Here is a 17076-nt window from a genome sequence, read left to right as displayed (position 1 = left end):
GTGGCTGTTTTAAAAGGAAAAGACTGAACTCTGGGTGAGGGTATTGACAGCAGAGCTTATCCTGGGACCTGGTAAGGCTCTAGGGGCAAGATATGTCAAAGGGGTGACTGGCCCTTTCAAAGGGAGACTAACCAGCTGTCTCCCAGCTGAGGTTATGAGGCTAGGGGCCAAAGGATAGCCTGAAGAGCATCTGGTCCTTATGAAGGTGAGCAAGAGCCCAGCTGAGTGGGGAATTGGAGGGATGAGGTAGGCTAGTCCTTGGGTCAGGGCAATGGCCCAGAGGGGCTGGGAGAAGTGCAGGAAAAGCCTCCAGAAGCTGTAGCCCACGCTGGGCAGGGGCACTACTTTATCTTGATATTTTGCCCAAGTTTCTGTTAAACCAATAAAACTGTACCCTGATGCAAGGGCCTGAAACAGACTCTGGTTTGGCATCAACCCTTCCTGAGCTGGTGCGAGAGCCACCAGCTTACAGAGTCAGTGCTCCCGCGGACACTCCTGGTGAGCTGTGCACTGTGGTCCTGCACATAACAACCTCTCTCTACACACAAGAATACACACACATCCGCTGCTCCTCCTAACTGGGTTCTCATCAGCACCACACCCTCTCTAGCTATGCAAGAAGTGCTCCTATGATGAGCTCCCCACTCGCTCTGCCTGGGTTCAGGGTTTGCAGTAGAACCAGCTATACTTCAGCCATGAGCCCATTGTCTCCTCCTCCGCTGCCTTCCCACCGTGAGCCCCAGTACTGCCTATCAGAGACAGAGAGGGAAGGCTATAGAAGGAAGTTTAATTCTCTAAGGTGATGCTAACTGAACTGTACAGAATTACAGAGAGGAACAATAAAGAGGGTCCAGGGCAAAGAATTTTCTCTGGTGAAGGATTCAAAATCCTTGGAAGGATCTCACCATTAGGTACTTGGGAATAAGCAAAGCACTGTGATAGAAAGCATCTGCTATAAAGGTAGCAAAGATGGAATAGATCTCTGGCTGAGGTGAACAGACAATGGCACCGCCCAGTTATACACAGAGTTGTGTCTAAGGATCTCAAAGCTCTTTCTCAAGGCAGGTAAGTATCACAGACAAGAAGCTCAGGCACAGAGTTTAAGTGACTTGCCCATGGTCCCAGAGCAAGTCAGTGGCAGAGTCTGGAATAGAACTCCAGGCTTCAGACAAAGGGTGCCACTTTAACTATGAGGTAATGCTGTCTTCTCTTTCACTCTCTGGGGAGGGAATCACACATATCTCTGCACTGTGTGCAGCAAGTATATTGCAGTATAAAAAGGCTCTTGCAGAAGAACACCCAGAGGCTGTGGAGAGACTAGGCTGTTTCTTTACTACTCCACACAGCCATTTATTTCACAGGTAATAACATAGCTCTGCAGGCTGGTCTCTGGATCCAAGACCTCAAAGGGGACATAACTGCGGCAGGACACCAGAGCAGGACTTAAGTATGGAGAGCTCACAAGACAGTGACTAGACTTACTCAGGTTATTGTAGGTGAGACACCAAGCAGGCCAGTCATGGTATAACTCACTTCTGCAGGAAGTCAGATACTGGATTTAAAGAGGCTGGAGGACCAACAGCTCCATTTAAGCTACTATATAAGTTTAGTAAAGGGCACTCAGTTCTCATGCTTCAGGGCATAAGCTGATCACTGCTGGAATTGCCTCACCCCCAGCTACACCACTGCACAATTCAGTGCATTGTTCATGGTGAGGCTATCCTTTACCTTCCTTCAAAGCATCAGGTGTCAGCCACTTCTGGAGAGAGACATCATAGCTGAATCAACAGCTTGATCCATTGCAACATTATTATTATTACGACTGTAGCAATGCCCAGAGACACCAGTTAAGGATCAGAATCCTATTGTACAGGATGCTGTATACACAGTAAAAGATAGTCTCCGCCCTAAATCTAGGTTATTTTAAGAAGCAACAGGTGGAGGAGACAAATGGATGGGGGTGGAGGAGAAGACGTCACAGTAAAGTGAGCGAGTTAATCAGGATATCTGATCAGACAGAGTAGTTGTTTGATCTGAACTGCAGGAGGAAGCATGTCAGACTAAGACCAATGGCCTGATCTGGCACAGCAATTATAGTCCATAATCTCAGTTGCACTCAGTTCACACCACTTTGGCAGTGCAAAGGGCTCTTAATGTAAATGAGAATCTGGCCCTATATCACTATGATCAAAAGCAACAGCTTTACAAGGTGACCTGAGGGCAGTCTCTGGCAGGCCCAGCTGTCAAGAGCTGATGTGTTGGCCTACCCTTTGCTGAGCTCATGGCAATGAGAAAACATAATGGTAAATAATAAGCATTCCTAGCATAGCTCTGCACAGGTTCAGAGTGGCATTTCCAAAGCGGCAGAGTTCAGTGATAGCTGAGATGGAGCAGGCTGGCTTTACCTATGGGGAACAACACGAGTTTTGCACAGACCGTGTCCCTCCTGGAAGGGAGCAGAGGAACGTTATCAAACAGATAAGTGCGGGCTACTGAAGGTGCTGCTGCGGGAGTGAAAACTGAGTTGGGCTTTAATTTTAGGGCTCCAAGAGTCATCAGCACAGCAGCTGTAGACTGAAATCCTATCCCCCTTGTTTTCTCCCTGCTCCTCCAGCTCAGATCACTGCTCCCTCTAGGAAGCAGCTGAGAAAATCATTTGGCTGCTCTTTCGGACAATAGAATAAAAGAATAATCGTTGGTGCTTGTCACTGCATATCACAATGGTGGGCGAGTGTCACCCTCATTCCCATTTTGCACATGGGGACGCTGAGGCAGAGAGAGGCTTGACAGTCATATTTTAAAACGTGGCTTCTGATTTTGGGTTCTGAGCTTGAGACACATTGGGCTTGGTTGTCAGAGATGCTGAGCACCCTCAGTTTCCACTGACTCCAATGAGGTTGTGGGTACTTAGCGCTTCTGAGAGTCAGGCCATAGGTGTAACAGGTTGAGAGTCCAAAAAATGGAAGCTTCTACTTTGGAAAATTTTGGCCTAAGCGATTTCCTAAAGGCCACACAGCAAGTCATTGACAGAGCTAGGAACAGGACCCAGGAGTTCTGATTTCCAGTCCCACGGCCTAGCCTTTGGACCATGCTCCTTCCCACCAGCTGTACTACCAGCCTGTTCTCACCTTTAGAAACACCCCATACTGCTGAAGGATTATTTCCCACATATCCCTGAGTCTCCTACCCAGTAAAGGACCCCTCCTGATGTGAAGGGTGGAATGCTCCCTGAAGCAGCATCCTTTCTGGTCCACACTGGGGGAAGAGGTTGTCATGACAACACCTTCTGTGATTCCCAGTTAAGAGAGCTCCATTTGTCTCACAGGTCTCTCCCCACCACCTTCCTCTATCACCGCCTCTGTCCCTCCTCCTTTTTACCACACCCCAGTGAGGTGCTTACTCTAAACATTTCCCCTCAGAATCAAAATGTCTGCAGGTGATAGGGCTGGATCATTTTCACAGTGCATGGGAGGGCAGGCATAGCAGCTGTCCGCAATAGTATTAGCAGAATTTGCACCAGGGATAAAAGGGAATAGTTCAGGCAGGACGGTTTATCGCAGGCCAATATCACCCTAATGTAGATGTCAGGCTGAAAGCAAGGGACTCTGAGTATGACGGAAAGAGGATCCAGACAGCATTCAATCACCATAGCGTAGCATTTGCAGGGAAGGCTGGGAGACCAGGACTCGGGAGCAGACACTCCCAGTTTCACATGTTGAATTAGCGCTGGCACATTTGAATCCCTCTTTTTGTATTAATAGGCTTGAGTACTTCCACTTCCAACAGGGGTTTTAGGTTATCAGCACCCAGTCCCACCTGGAAAAATTACCTCAAGGAAGAGGCGGGCTCAGACACAGCACAAAATCCTTCTCCCTGCCAGGCTGCTTCTGCTTTGAAACCATCACGCTAGGGGCTCATTTCCTTCTCGAGTTAAAATGATTGGGGAAGAAAGGCTAAAAGCAAGCAAAAATAAGGGACCCGCAAAAAGCACTGTTACTACACACACAGACCCACAGCAATGTGAAGGGACAAAGGGGCAGGGTTACAACCCTGAAGAGGCGACCCCCCTAGATTGTAATTGGAGCAGGAGGGGAGGAGAGGCCGTGCCTAATTTAATCTTTGATAGCTGGGCATTTCAGGGGCAAATCAGCTGCTTGAAATCTAAAGAATGCACAGCGCTGGGGAAGATAAATCGGACAAAAAGAGGGTCTGAGCCAGAGAAGAAAGGAGACATTGTGCTGCTGATTAGAAATTCTGTAAGATGAGTTTATAATACGCTTCTGTCTCCTCACAGCAGCCCTGGCCCCTCTTCTCGCCTCTGCCAGCTCCCTTGACTGGGTAACATTCAGAAGCAAGCAGCTGGATGTTGCTGCAGTGTCTTCTGAGCCTCAAGATAAGACAAAAAACAAAATCTTTCCCTCTTTGTGCTGCATTGCTGCAAAGTCACTCTGAAACCCCTTTAATTATTCAAGTTTGTCAGCAATATACTTCATCTGTTCAAACAAAGTCTGGTTTCATGATGTGTGGAACAGGAACTGCCCCCCTCAGCACAGGAAGCAGGTTGCAATTACGTTCTTAGAGACGTAGAGCAGTGGTCCCCAAACTTTTGGGGCCACGCCCCCCCTTACCTGGTTTGTGCTCCTCCCCCCCCCCCCCCCAGAGCCATAATCGAGAGCTGGCGCTAGGAGCAGGGCCAAGGCTGTGGTAGGGGGCTGAGAGCTGAGGCCTGAGTTGCGGTGGGGGCTGGAGCTGCAGCCATGGGGCCTGGAGTCGGGAATGGGGCTGAGAACTGGGGCCCAGGGCCAGGAACTGGGCCAGGGCATGGGCTGCAGCTGGGGGCAAGGCCCAGGTGCAGGACTTGACCAGGAGCGGCATGTGGGGCCCAGGGCTGCAACCGGGAGCCGAGGCTGAGCTGCTGCTGTAGCAGGGCTGGGGCAGACATGAAGGCAGAGTGGGGCTTTCTCTTCCTCCCCATTGGGGCTGGCCCAGGCCCCGCCCACCCAAAGGTTTCTCTGCCTCCCCCTAGGGGGGCGCGCCCCACAGTTTGGGAATCTCTGATGTAGAGGGAGTGGAAGGGACACAATAGGAGCATAGATCCTATGTAATTAATTTGTGCAGAGTTACGGAAGCGTTGCAGTTAATTTAATCCACAAGCCTCTAGAACTTTCAACAGGTGATTAACAGGAGAGCAAGCAGCTCTCTAGTCCTATTTGTTCCCTCAGTAGCTCTGTTATACCAGGCGCAGTGTAAACAGTAACACTGGAGTGACTCAGCTGACGTCAGTGACACATTTACACAGGTGTAACCAGGAGCTAACTTTAACCCTTTGGGAACAGTTCCAGAGGGGTGGCCGTGTTAGTCTGTATACAGCAAAGACAACGAGAGTTCTGTGGCACTTTAAAGACTAACCAATTTAATATTTGTAGACATAAGCTTTCGAGAGACTTAGCTCTCTTCTTCAGACGCAGTAACTGGAGAGGGAATTGGTGAGAGAGCCAGAGGCTTCACAGGGAAGGGAGCAGAGCAGGAGGAACCTTATGGGTGTGGGTGAGGACAACTGAACCGCCCACCCCCCAGTCTGATTGTTGTAGCCACCATTTGTCTCTTGTCAGATATGTAGAGACTGAAAGCCCTTTGGGGATGGGGCTATCTTGGTTAGGTGCACGTACAATCCCTGGCACTATGTATTATTGTTAATATTGTCATGATTGGGCCCTCGAGGAATTACTACAATAATATTAACAGTAATCCTGTCCCTCCTTAACCAATCCCTGCTCTTCTTCTACAGCGCTGTCAGAGCAGCCTGGCTACACAGCAGAGCATTCTGTTTTTACAGAGAGCAGTACAGACTATGACACAGGATGTCCTGGTTCCAGGCACTCACCAGCCCCCGGTGAGGTGCTGCAGTCTAGGCTGAAGCTGTCTCTCTTTGCTTTGCAGGTGCAACATCACTTGGAGCTCTCTCCTGGTTTCCTATCTGGCAGCGCTGCAGGAGGATAAGGTTTATGCCCTTGCTTTGTGCTTTGCCTGGCACAGCACTGCACAGGGGGCTGAAATTGTCTTTTGTCTGGCATGGTGAGGGTTGGCACACTTGCCCTGCTCTCCAGGGTACAGAACACATCCCCCACTCACACTTCTGTTACAGCCGACATGCCGAGCAAGGGATCTTCATGAGACAGATCAGGTGGGCACCAAAGCTGTCACCCCAGACAAGCATGCTTCACATTGTTCTGAGAGATCGCTGGGAATCAGAGTCAATGAGCAAAGCCCTATGCTGGCCGGGGAGGTGCCATGTGGGGGCATAAATGCCCATCACTGACAGTGTAGGAGGAGAGAAGTTAGACATACCATGCACATAGCAGCAATACCGACTGTGACATCCTGATGGGCCTCTAGTGGCTCACCTGAGAAGCAGCCCTGAGGCAGAGTGTGATGCTGGTTGGATTAGGAGGACCATTTATAGTATTATTTAACAGTACTATTTCAAGATTTACAATAATTCATATGAGATAGGCCATGTCAGGTACTGTTAGAAAGGTTATAATTTGCTAAGTATGATGATATTGTTTACGTGCATGTGTCATATTTGCACTGGAAGTTATGGATATGTTGGATGTATCTGTATTTCAACTTGTGCTGTGTTTCTGGGCGACATCCCAGGATGGCAGCAGCACTAGCCTGCTTAATGGCCCATTAAGGAAACTCACAGGTACAATGGGCCCAGGGAGAGAAGCCAGAGCCGTACCTGATGAGTCACCAGGACATGTAAGAACATGCCCTATGGACAGGGGACTCTCTCTGACCGTGAGGCTTTTCCATGCCATTTGCTGAGCGCTTGTGTTTGAAATAAGCCACATGGCAATCCACTATTAAAGGCAGCTGCATCCCACACCCCATCCATATTGTCTTTAGTCTTCACCTACCTCTGGATCAACTCATCTGCAACTGAAGCTGTGAAACAAAAGACTGAGGCCCATCCAGGTACTGGATATATACCAGAGGGACAATACAAGCCTGCAAGCTCCATAGTTCTACTGGAAACCTCATATATATGATGAGAGTTCTGTGGCACCTTAAAGACTAACAAATTTATTTGGGCATAAGCTTTTGTGGGCAGAAACCCACTTTCCTCAGATGCATGAAGTGGAAACTTCAGTATATATACACATGCGAGGATGGGTGAGTTACATCACAGTGAGGAGGGCAAGTGTTAACGAGGTAATTCAATAAGGATGGATGAGTCCCATTCACAATAGTTGATGAGAAGGTGTGAATGCCAAAAGAGGGAACATTATTTTTTGTAGTGGGCTAGCCACTCCCAGCCTCTTTTCAAACCAGTCTGATAGCATCAAGTTTGCATATGAGTTTCAGCTCTGCAGTTTCGCGCTGAAGTTTGTTTTTGAAGTTTTTTTGTTGAAGTATGGCAACTTTCAAGTCTGTTACTGAATGTCCACAGAAACTGAAGTGCTCTCCTACTGGTTTTTGGATGTTACCATTCTTGATGTCTGAGTTGTGTCCATTTATTCTTTTGCATAGTGACAGTCCGGTTTGGCCAATGTACATGGCAGAGGGGCATTGCTGGCACATGATGGCACATATCACATTAATAGATGTGCAGGTGAACAAGCGCCTGATGGTGTGGCTGATGTGGTTAGGACCTATGATGGTGTCACTTGCGTTGATATGCGGGCAGAATTGGTAACAGAGTTTGTTGCAAGGATACGTTCTTGGGTTAGTGTTTCTGTTGTATGGTGTGCAGTTATTGGTGAGTATTTGCTTCAGGTTGGGGGGCAGTCTGTAAGCCAGGACTGGCCTGCCTCCCAAGGTTTGTGAGAGTGAGGGATCGTCTTCCAGGATAGGTTGTAGATCCTTGATGATGTGTTGGAGAGGTTTTAGCTGCGGGCAGTAGGTGATGGCCAATGGCGTTCTGATGTTTTCCTTCTTGGGTCTGTCCTCTAGTAGGTGACTTCTGGGTACCTGTCTGGATCTGTCACTTCCCTAGGTGGGTATTGTAGTTTTAAGAATGCTTAATAGAGATCCTGTAAGTCAGGGGTGTCAAACATCCAGCCCACCAACCTTTTTGGTCTGGCCCCTGGCGGCAGCACGCCCTGCCGCAAGATCTCGCGGCGTTGTACACTGGCAGCAGAGCGCGCCGCCGCGAGATCTCACAGCTTTGTACTCTGGCGGCAGCAGAGCACGCTGCCATGAGATGTCATGGCTTTGCACGCTGCCGCCAGAGAGTACAACACCACGAGATCTCGCAGCAGCGCGTGCTGCCACGAGATCTGTGCACTCTGACGTCAGCGCGTGGAGCGCTGTGTGCAGGAGACACCGTGCTCCAAAAGGCGGTTGAGGGACAGTGTGATCTTGGGGCATCGCGCAGAGCGCTGTATGTGTGAGACTGCACTCCAAAAGGTGGGAGAGGAGAGTGTGGTCTTGGGGAACTGCAGGGGACAGAACTGCTTCTTCACAGCCCACTCACTTCAAAACACACGCTACTTTCAGCTGCAGGAAAACCTTCTTACAGCTGCTCACAGTTTACCATTTTCTCCCACTTCAGTTGCTATTGCCACCCACACATCTTTCCAGAAGAACTGTCCCAAAAATACATTGGCAAATAGCTTAGGAAAGACAGAAGCCAATTGTTATATTAGATTTGTTCAGACTGAAAGATATATGCTCCTTCTCCCTCTGGTGCCTAGTAAAGGCACATCTCTTCTACTGCACCATTTTGGGGTTACTCAATTCTCCTACAGAACAAGTAGTCTTCAAAATATCACTGTAGCCCTGCAAAGTAAAATACCATCAAACGGTGATAGTTCCACACGTTGTAGGAGGGTTTTACAGCTAAGTAATTGAGACAAACAATACCTCGTGGCATCGCAGAGAGCTGTGTATGCCAGACTGTTATAATGATATCTTGCATACACAACCTTGTGTAAGCTGGGCCTTGTACATACATACATAGCCTTGTGTGGAGCCTTGTAATTATGTTACCGAAGAAAAGAAAAATAGATAAAGAATGTCGTGTGGTTCAAGAGAAGTGGAGAAATTTGTATTTCTTTGCCGAACTGAATGGAAAGCCAGCATGTTTGATTTGTACGCAACATGTAGCTGTTGCCAAAGAGTACAGTGTTCGGAGGCACTATGATACTAAGCATGCTGAGAAGTATGATAAATATATTGGGAAGTTGCATGAGGACTAAGTTTCTGAATCGGAGAAGTCCTTGAAAAAGCAGCAATCGCTATTTACAAATGCCCATCAAGTAAGCGAAGCTGCAGCTAAGGCAAGCTATGTGATTGAACATGAACTAGCATGGTCATGAAAACCTTTTTCAGATGGGGAAATTATAAAGAAATGTATGTTAATGACTGCAGAATTAATATGTCCAGATAAATGGCAAACCTTTGCAAATATAAGCCTCTTGAGAAACACAGTCGCTGAGAGAATCAGTGATTTTGTCAGAGAGCCTTAACAATCAACTAAAGGACAGAGTCAAGTCCTTTATTGCATTTTCGATTGCAGTTGATGACAGTACAGATGTTACTGATGTGGCACTGCTTGCAATTTTCATTCGTGGTGTTAATAAAAACATGTGCCTAATAGAAGAGTTTGTAGAATTGGTTCCGATGAAAGACACAACAACAGGTGACGATATCTTCAATAATTTGGTGGAAACTTTGGACAGATTAGGTGTAGACTGGATGCAAGCTGCGAGTCTGGCTACAGACGGAGCACCACAAATGGTGGGTAGAAAAGCTGGAGTTGCTGCAAAGTTAAAGGAAAAATTGCTTGCTGCCAATCCGCAATATCAGTTTTGCAATTTACATTGCATTTTGCACCAAAAAGCACTGTGCAGTAAAACATTGAAATTGGATAATGTTTTGGATGTGGTTATAAAAATGGTTAATTTTATACAAGCAAGAGGCACAGGCAGTTCAACTGCCTTCTGGAAGTAACTGAGAAACCCCATGGGTTACCATATCACACTGATGTTCGTTGGCTAAGTCGGGGGGCTGTACTGAAATGCTTTTACGATTGCGTGGTGAAATACAATTGTTTTTGAATCAGAAAGGAAAGGTTATGCCTGAACTGCAGGATAATGAATGGCTTCAAGATCTTGCTTTTATGGGGGCATCACAGAACACCTGAACTGTCTCAACACAAAAATGCATGGGCGCAACAAATTGGTGACAGATGTTTTTTGACAGCATTAGTGCTTTCGAGATTAAGCTTCAGCTTTGGGAAAAGCAACTTTCAGAAAATAATCCTGCACACTTTCCAACTTTAAAATCTCGACGCAAAACAGCTGAGTTTCATTGTGATGCTCTCACAAAAGAGTACAGCAGCAAAATTTCCAACTTAAGAAATGAATTCCAAGCAAGGTTTTCTGACTTCAAATATCTTGAGAAAAACTTTGCAATTTTCCGTAACCCATTTTCTGTCAATGTGCACGAGGTCTCAGAGGAGCTTCAGATGGAAATAATCGAACTGCAGTGTGATTCTGTTCTGAGCGATATGTTTTCCAGTGTTGATGTTGGAACATTTTATTAGTATGTAGGACCAAATTATCCCAGGCTGAAGTCCTTTGCTTCAAAAATTCTGTCCATGTTTGGGACAACGTATGTCTGTGAACAGCTCTTTTCTGTAATGAACATCAACAAGTCAAGATTTTGTTTTCAACTTACTGACGCACACCTGAACGCAATACTCAAGCTTGCCACAGCCCAGTCCCTTGCTCCAGACTTTGATGCAGTGGTCCAAAGAGGTGTCAAGCAGCAGTAGCAGTAAATAAAGTACTATAATTCTTAATCATTGATTGATTCTTTTAATCGTAAAATAGTAGTAGTTGTAGAAGTGAATTTACTGCAGTTTTTATATCTCTGATATCTAGCAAATAAAATATTATACTACATAAAAATGGTTGTGCCTAGTATTTCGATTTATGATATGTATGGCCCACTTGAAGTAATTTCATTCAAATCTGGCCCGCCATAGTAAATTAGTTTGACACCCCTGCCATAAGTGTTTGTCTCTGTCTAAGGGATTGGAGCAAATGCGGTTGTATCTTAGGGCTTGGCTGTAGACAATGGATTGTGTGATGTGTCCTGGGTGGAAGCTGGAGGCATGTAGGTATGTATAGCAGTTGGTGGGTTTTCGGTATAAGGTGGTGTTTATGTGGCCATCACTTATTTGCACAATAGTGTCCAGGAAGTGGATTTCTTGTGTGGACTGGTCCAGGCTAAGGTTGATGGTGGGGTGAAAATTGTTGAAATCTTGGTGGAATTCTTCAAGGGACTCTTTTCCGTGGGTCTAGATGATGAAAATGTCATCAATGTAGTGTAGGTAAAGGAGGGGCACTTTAGGACAAGAGTTGAGGAAGCACTGGTCTAAGTCAGCCATGAAAATGTTGGCATACTGTGGGGCCATGGGGGTACCCATAGCCATGCCGCTGACTTGAAGGTATAAATCATCTCCAAATCTGAAACGGTTGTGGGTGAAGACAAAGTCACAAAGTTCAGCTATCAGGTGTGCCGTGGCATCATCAGAGATACTGTTCCTCATGGCTAGTAGTCCATCTTTGTGTGGAATGTTAGTGTAGAGAGCTTCTACATCCATAGTGGCCAGGATGGTGTTTTCTGGAAGATCACCAATAGATTGTAGTTTTCTCAGGAAGTCAGTGGTATCCTGAAGAAAGCTAGTACTAGTAGCGTAAGGTCTGAGGAAAGAGTCCACATAGTCTGATAACCCTGCTGTAAGAGTGCCAATGCCCAAGATGATGGGACGTCCAGGATTCCCGGGTTTGTGGATTTTGGGTAGCAGATAGAATATCCCTGGTTGGGGCTCTAGGGGTGTATCTGTGTAGATTTGTTCCTGTGCTTCTTCAGGGAGTTTCATGAGCAGATGGTGTAGTTTCTTTTGGTATTCCTCAGTGGGATAGAGGACAGTGGTCTATAGAATGTGGTATTGGAGAGTTGTCTAGCGGCTTCCTGTTTGTAATCCGACCTATCGCACCACCTTTGTCAGCCTCTTTGATTATAATGTCAGAGTTGTTTTTGAGGCTGTGGATGGCGTTGCATTCTGCACGGCTGAGGTTATGGGGCAAGTGATGCTGCTTGTCTAAAATTTCAGCTTGTGCACGTCGTCAGAAGCATTCTATATAAAAGTCTAGTCTGTGGTTTCAACCATCAGGAGGAGTCCATGCAGAATTCTTCTTCTTGTAGCGTTGGTAGGAAGGTATCCGAGGGTTAGTTCAGTGGTGTAGTGGAAATATTCCTTGAGTCGGAGATAGCGAAAGTAGGCTTTCAGGTCACCGCAGAATTGTATCATGCATGTGGGGTGGTGGGGCAGAAAGAGAGTCCCCGAGATAGAACAGACTCTTCTGTTGGGTTAAGTGTGTAGCTGGATAGATTTACAATATTGTTGGGTGAGTTAAGGGTATCACTGTTGTGGTCTCTTGTGGCATGTAGGAGTTTAGATAGTTTAGTGTCCTTTTTCCTCTGTAGAGAAGCAAAGTGCGTGTTGTAAATAGCCTGTCTTGTCTTAATAAAGAACAGTCAGGTGGAAGTTTGTGTGGAGGTTTATTTTTTTATGAGAGTCTCCAGTATTGAGAGCTCTTTCTCAATCTTTTTCTGTTTGCTGTACAGGATGCTGATCTGGTGGTTCTGTAATTTTTTTTATATATATGAACTTTCAAATCATGTGTATGTATCTGATTGCTTTAATCATTTAACATTTCTCTTATAGTTTGCTTCTTCCCTTTTATAATAAACCTTTAGTTTTAGTTACTAAAAGATTGGCTGGTAGCATGGTATATTGGGTAAGATCTGAACTTATATTGATCTGGTAATGTGGCTGACCCTTTGCGGTCAGGAGAATCTTTATGGTAAAAAGCAAAGAGTTTGAAATAACTTATCTCTTTACTGGACCTAGTGGCTGATTGGGAGCCTAAGGCTGAAATGCAGTAAAGGGGGCTGTGTATATTGTGTTTTAGCTTCTTGATAACAAGTGTGAGGAATCAGAAGCATGGTTTGTGGCTGGTTGGGGAGTCTGATATCAGTGTCACCCACCAGTGCTGGGAGAACCTGATCTCCTTTCACAGCCTGCCCTGAACTTGCCATTTTCAGGTGGACTATCCTAGGCACGGACGGGTCACACAGGATGAAGTGCCAGGCACACAGACTGCCACTGGGACAATGCCATGCAGCTGAAGGATTATGTCAGACTCAGGCCGTAACCAGTCACCATAGGAGTTTCTGCAGCAGAACACAGTAATGGTCCATCTAGTCTGGTTTTCTGTATCAGACACTGGCCAATGCTAGATGCTTCAAGGAAAGCTTCAACTTTAACATGCCCCAACTTGTCCAATGCTGGAGCCAGGGGGGAAACTCCTTCTTGCCCCAGCTGGTAGTCAGTGTATGTCCTGAAGCATCAGGACTGTATTTTGTTTCCTAGCTAGAGCAACTGCAGAGACCATTCTGATTTGTGTATGTGTCCAGTTAGCTTTTGGAACTTACTGAGTTAGCCAAACATCCAGTGGTTGGTGCTTTTCTCATTATCAACATGCTGCATTGCTCCATTATCTGAAGAGACAGTAGTATCGATGAGGGGCAATGGAGGGAAGAGTAAATGAGCCATTAAGAAAATAAAGGAAATGTTGACTTTGGTTCTCAAGGGTCACGTGAGAATGTCTGCGCTCACCAGAAGTGTCACTGAAATGAAAAGACCTCTATGTGCAAGATATAGGGATAGGATAACAGGTAAATGCCAGAGCAATAGCACAGTGTGAGGCACTTACATACCACAGTCATGTATTTGCCTGTTGAATTCTTTGTATTACACATTCTCAGTCCTGAATAAGCGTCACCTTTCAGGGGATAGCAATTTAGCTGCTTTCCAGAGGCTCAGGGTGGATGCCTGGTGCCTGGGTCAGAAGCCAATTCACCTGGAATCCGGGGATTCCTGTCTTTCCAGATTTTTTCTTTGGTCTGCAGAACCAAAGCTTTCATTAAACAGGGCTGGGGGTGGGAGACATCAGACTCCCAGAGAAGCACAGGACTCTAGCTACAATCCTGTAACAGAAAATGGTTCTAGAAAACACCAACCTCTGGGATCCAAGGGACAGAGTTGTCCACTGCTGGATAATCAGACCTATTCCTTGCACCGCTTCGCTGCTCTTGATTCTAAAAGACATGTAGATAAAAAGAAAAATCATCTTATAAGTGACTGGTCACAGACATACAAGGTTAAAAAATGTTCACAAGTTCATGTGGGCAAACAGCAACTGCCCAGTGGCTTCTAAAAGCCCACAAGTAGAACTGGGTGGGAAAATGTCCTCCCAGCCCAGGAAATTTTTTGAGACTCTGAAAATTTTTCCTATTCTGAATCAGGATGTAAAGTCAAAATTGCAAATATACACAAACCAACAATTTAGAGGGGGAGGAGGGGAGAATCAGTGTGGGTCAGTTGAACATTTCATTTTGATTTTGACCTTTTAAACTTTGTTTTGGTTTGTTTTTATTATAATTAGCTTATATTTCTAAACAAAGTCATTTTGAAAAAAAATTGAATTTCTCATTTAGATAATGTTGAAATGGGATTTTTTTTTTTGGACACATTTGCATTTTTTCTTCCCAAAAGTTGTCAGACTGAGAAATATATCAAAACTGACCTTTTCCCCATGAACAGTTTTGGTTTTTGACAAATCGGCATTTTCCCAGTGAAAAAATGTTTTACTGAAAAATTTCTGACCAGTCACAGGTGTAGTGAAACATAAGGGGTCTGTGCCTTTGGGACTGATGACTGTGTCATTATGACACAACTATGTTAATTAAATCCATTTATTCAATATCAGTGACATCACAGCAGAATTTTCAAAAACCTTCATGACCCATAACTAACTTTGAGCACTCAGCAGCTGACCTTTCAGTGATCAGCCGCACATCATCCATCCATCTCCTTGATGGTCATGCCATACTACAAGTTTGTGTGTTGATTTCTGACATCAGAGTCTGCTTCTCTCCAATAATATCTCTACATAACTAGTCTGCACTAGTCTAGTTTGTACTCACCTTACCCTGAGCTGGAGGACCCAAGACACCCTAATAACTCCCTCTGTCCCCTTCACAAACTTTGAGCTGTAAATTAATTGTCACATCCATTTATTCGCCAGTGTTTGATCAATCTCTAACACCTCCTTTGGAAGATTATTCCTCAGTGTGATGCATCTCACCATTTGTTATGAGCTTTTCCCTCCCCTTTAGCCTAAGTTCTCCCTTTCTTAATTTCATCTCATCATTCTTAGTTATACCTTCTTGTGCCACAGATAGGGCCAGATTCTGATGTCCTTGTACTGATGTAAATCCAGTGTCATTCCACTGACTACAGTGAAGTTGTTCTGTATTTACACTGGTGTAACTGAAAACAGGTATAACTGAGATCAGAACATGGTCCATGGCCTGCTCTCGTTCTGCGCATGTAGGGAGAAAGGACGATAGGTGCTGAGATCTGCCATGCAGATCTAGAAGGAGGCTTTGGCCCTGAATGTTTAAAAAAAAAAGACCCTGAGCCCCCTTACCTGGTGTTCTGGCTGCTGAGGATAGTAAAAGTGATGGTTTGGGTCTACAGCAGGGATGTTCCTCCTTGCCAGGGCTTTAGCCAGTTCCCTCCAACTCCCATATCCTGCAAAGAGGAAAGAGATGTTAAAACCCACCTCAAAGAAAAAGAAGAAACAGGAGTGATAACTTCAGGTCGCAGCCTCTCCTTCTGGGGCTTTACAATAATGGGAGCCTAAGCCTCCCTCTCCCCCCAGAAATATTCAGCCTGGCCAGTCAGTGATACAACTACTCTTTTGCTTTTGTCCAGTATCTTTCACTCGAAGTGCTAAAAGTGCTGCACAAAAAGTTCACTCAATCCTCTGTCAGGACCCTGCTATTGAAGCCAGGCCTGCCAGCTCCTTAGGCGGTTTCCTTAGCCGCTGAACCACACTGATATGTAGAACTGGTGCCCCGGCCCTAACCAAAAGTCTTAATGCTAACGGCTTACAGGCTCACAGTAGCCATGCTGCAGGCCCCTGACTGGATAGACAGGCAGCACTCTCATTGGTACCCGGATTATATGAAGGTCCCAACAGCAAGAAGAAGCTGTCTGAACAACAGACCATTGCCTGCTGGTTGTTCCCTAGACCTCCTTGACCTGCTGCTTCGCCTGACCCTACCTTGCTGCTTTGCTGAACCTCGCCTCCCCATCCCACTGAACCAGCCCTTGGATTGGATCTTCTGGCAACTGATGCCTCAGAGAACTCTGACCATTGCCCCAGACTGCCTCTGATATGGATTGATGTGCCAGCTACCTGACCAATGGCACGCACTTGACTACTGCTCCGGACAGCTCCCAATCCTGCCTCAGCCACCGGGCAGTACAGTTTGCTCAGACCCCTAGCTGAAAGGGGTATGGAACCCCCCAGCTACGGTGCCACAGGGGACGCTGAGCCTGCAGGAGCAGACTCCTCACCTACGGGTGGAAAACCAAACCTAACATGCCACAGTGGAGCAGTTTCAGGCAGAAAACTGCACCTTGCAAGAACAGATCACAGGACTGCAGGCGGGAACATCTCCTGCAGCCCCATGGCCCACGTCGCCGTCAGGGCCCGAACCCACAATACCATTACCAGAGCACTACAACGGGACCCGTAGCAAATTTGGGGGTTTGGCAACCAATGCAGGCTCCATTTCATGCCATGACCCAATGCCTACCAGACGGACCAGGCAAAGATGGGACTGGTCATTGTTTCCTAACAGGTGAGGCCTCGGGCTGGGTGTCTACTCTGCTAGAGCATCTACCCCTACCCCTACCTGTCTGCTAGAGGCCTACACCTTCCTGAGGCCCTTTGCGAGAATCTTTAATGACCTACACCAAACTTGCACTGCAGAGGCAGCCCTACAGAGACTCTGCCAGGCCTTGGGGTCAGCTGCAACAGCCTGCTTCTGATGCCTGGTTGCAGATAGGGCTTGGAATAAGGTGGCCCAGCTACACCAATTCTGTCTTGCTCTCAGCAAAGAAATAAAAGATGAGCT

The 17076-nt window shown here is 46.4% G+C and overlaps 1 protein-coding gene across 1 annotated transcript in view; it reads right to left on the bottom strand.

The window, feature by feature from the left end:
- Window positions 1-17076, bottom strand: part of LOC137145402 (beta-1,4-N-acetylgalactosaminyltransferase 3-like) — a 45635-nt gene that overhangs the window by 3129 nt on the left and 25430 nt on the right. Inside the window, exons 3-4 of the mRNA XM_067536118.1 lie at window positions 15579-15682; window positions 14107-14184 (exon numbers count right to left, since the gene is read on the bottom strand). Coding sequence (XP_067392219.1) covers window positions 14107-14184; window positions 15579-15682 — 182 coding nt within the window. The remainder of the gene's footprint in view (window positions 1-14106; window positions 14185-15578; window positions 15683-17076) is intronic.

The sequence above is a fragment of the Emydura macquarii genome, unplaced genomic scaffold (assembly GCF_026122565.2).
Source record: "Emydura macquarii macquarii isolate MOO-44397 ecotype Brisbane River unplaced genomic scaffold, CSIRO-AGI_Emac_v2 contig_3530, whole genome shotgun sequence".
NCBI classification, from domain to species: Eukaryota; Metazoa; Chordata; order Testudines; family Chelidae; genus Emydura; species Emydura macquarii.
This window is presented reverse-complemented; position numbering and strand designations above follow the sequence as displayed.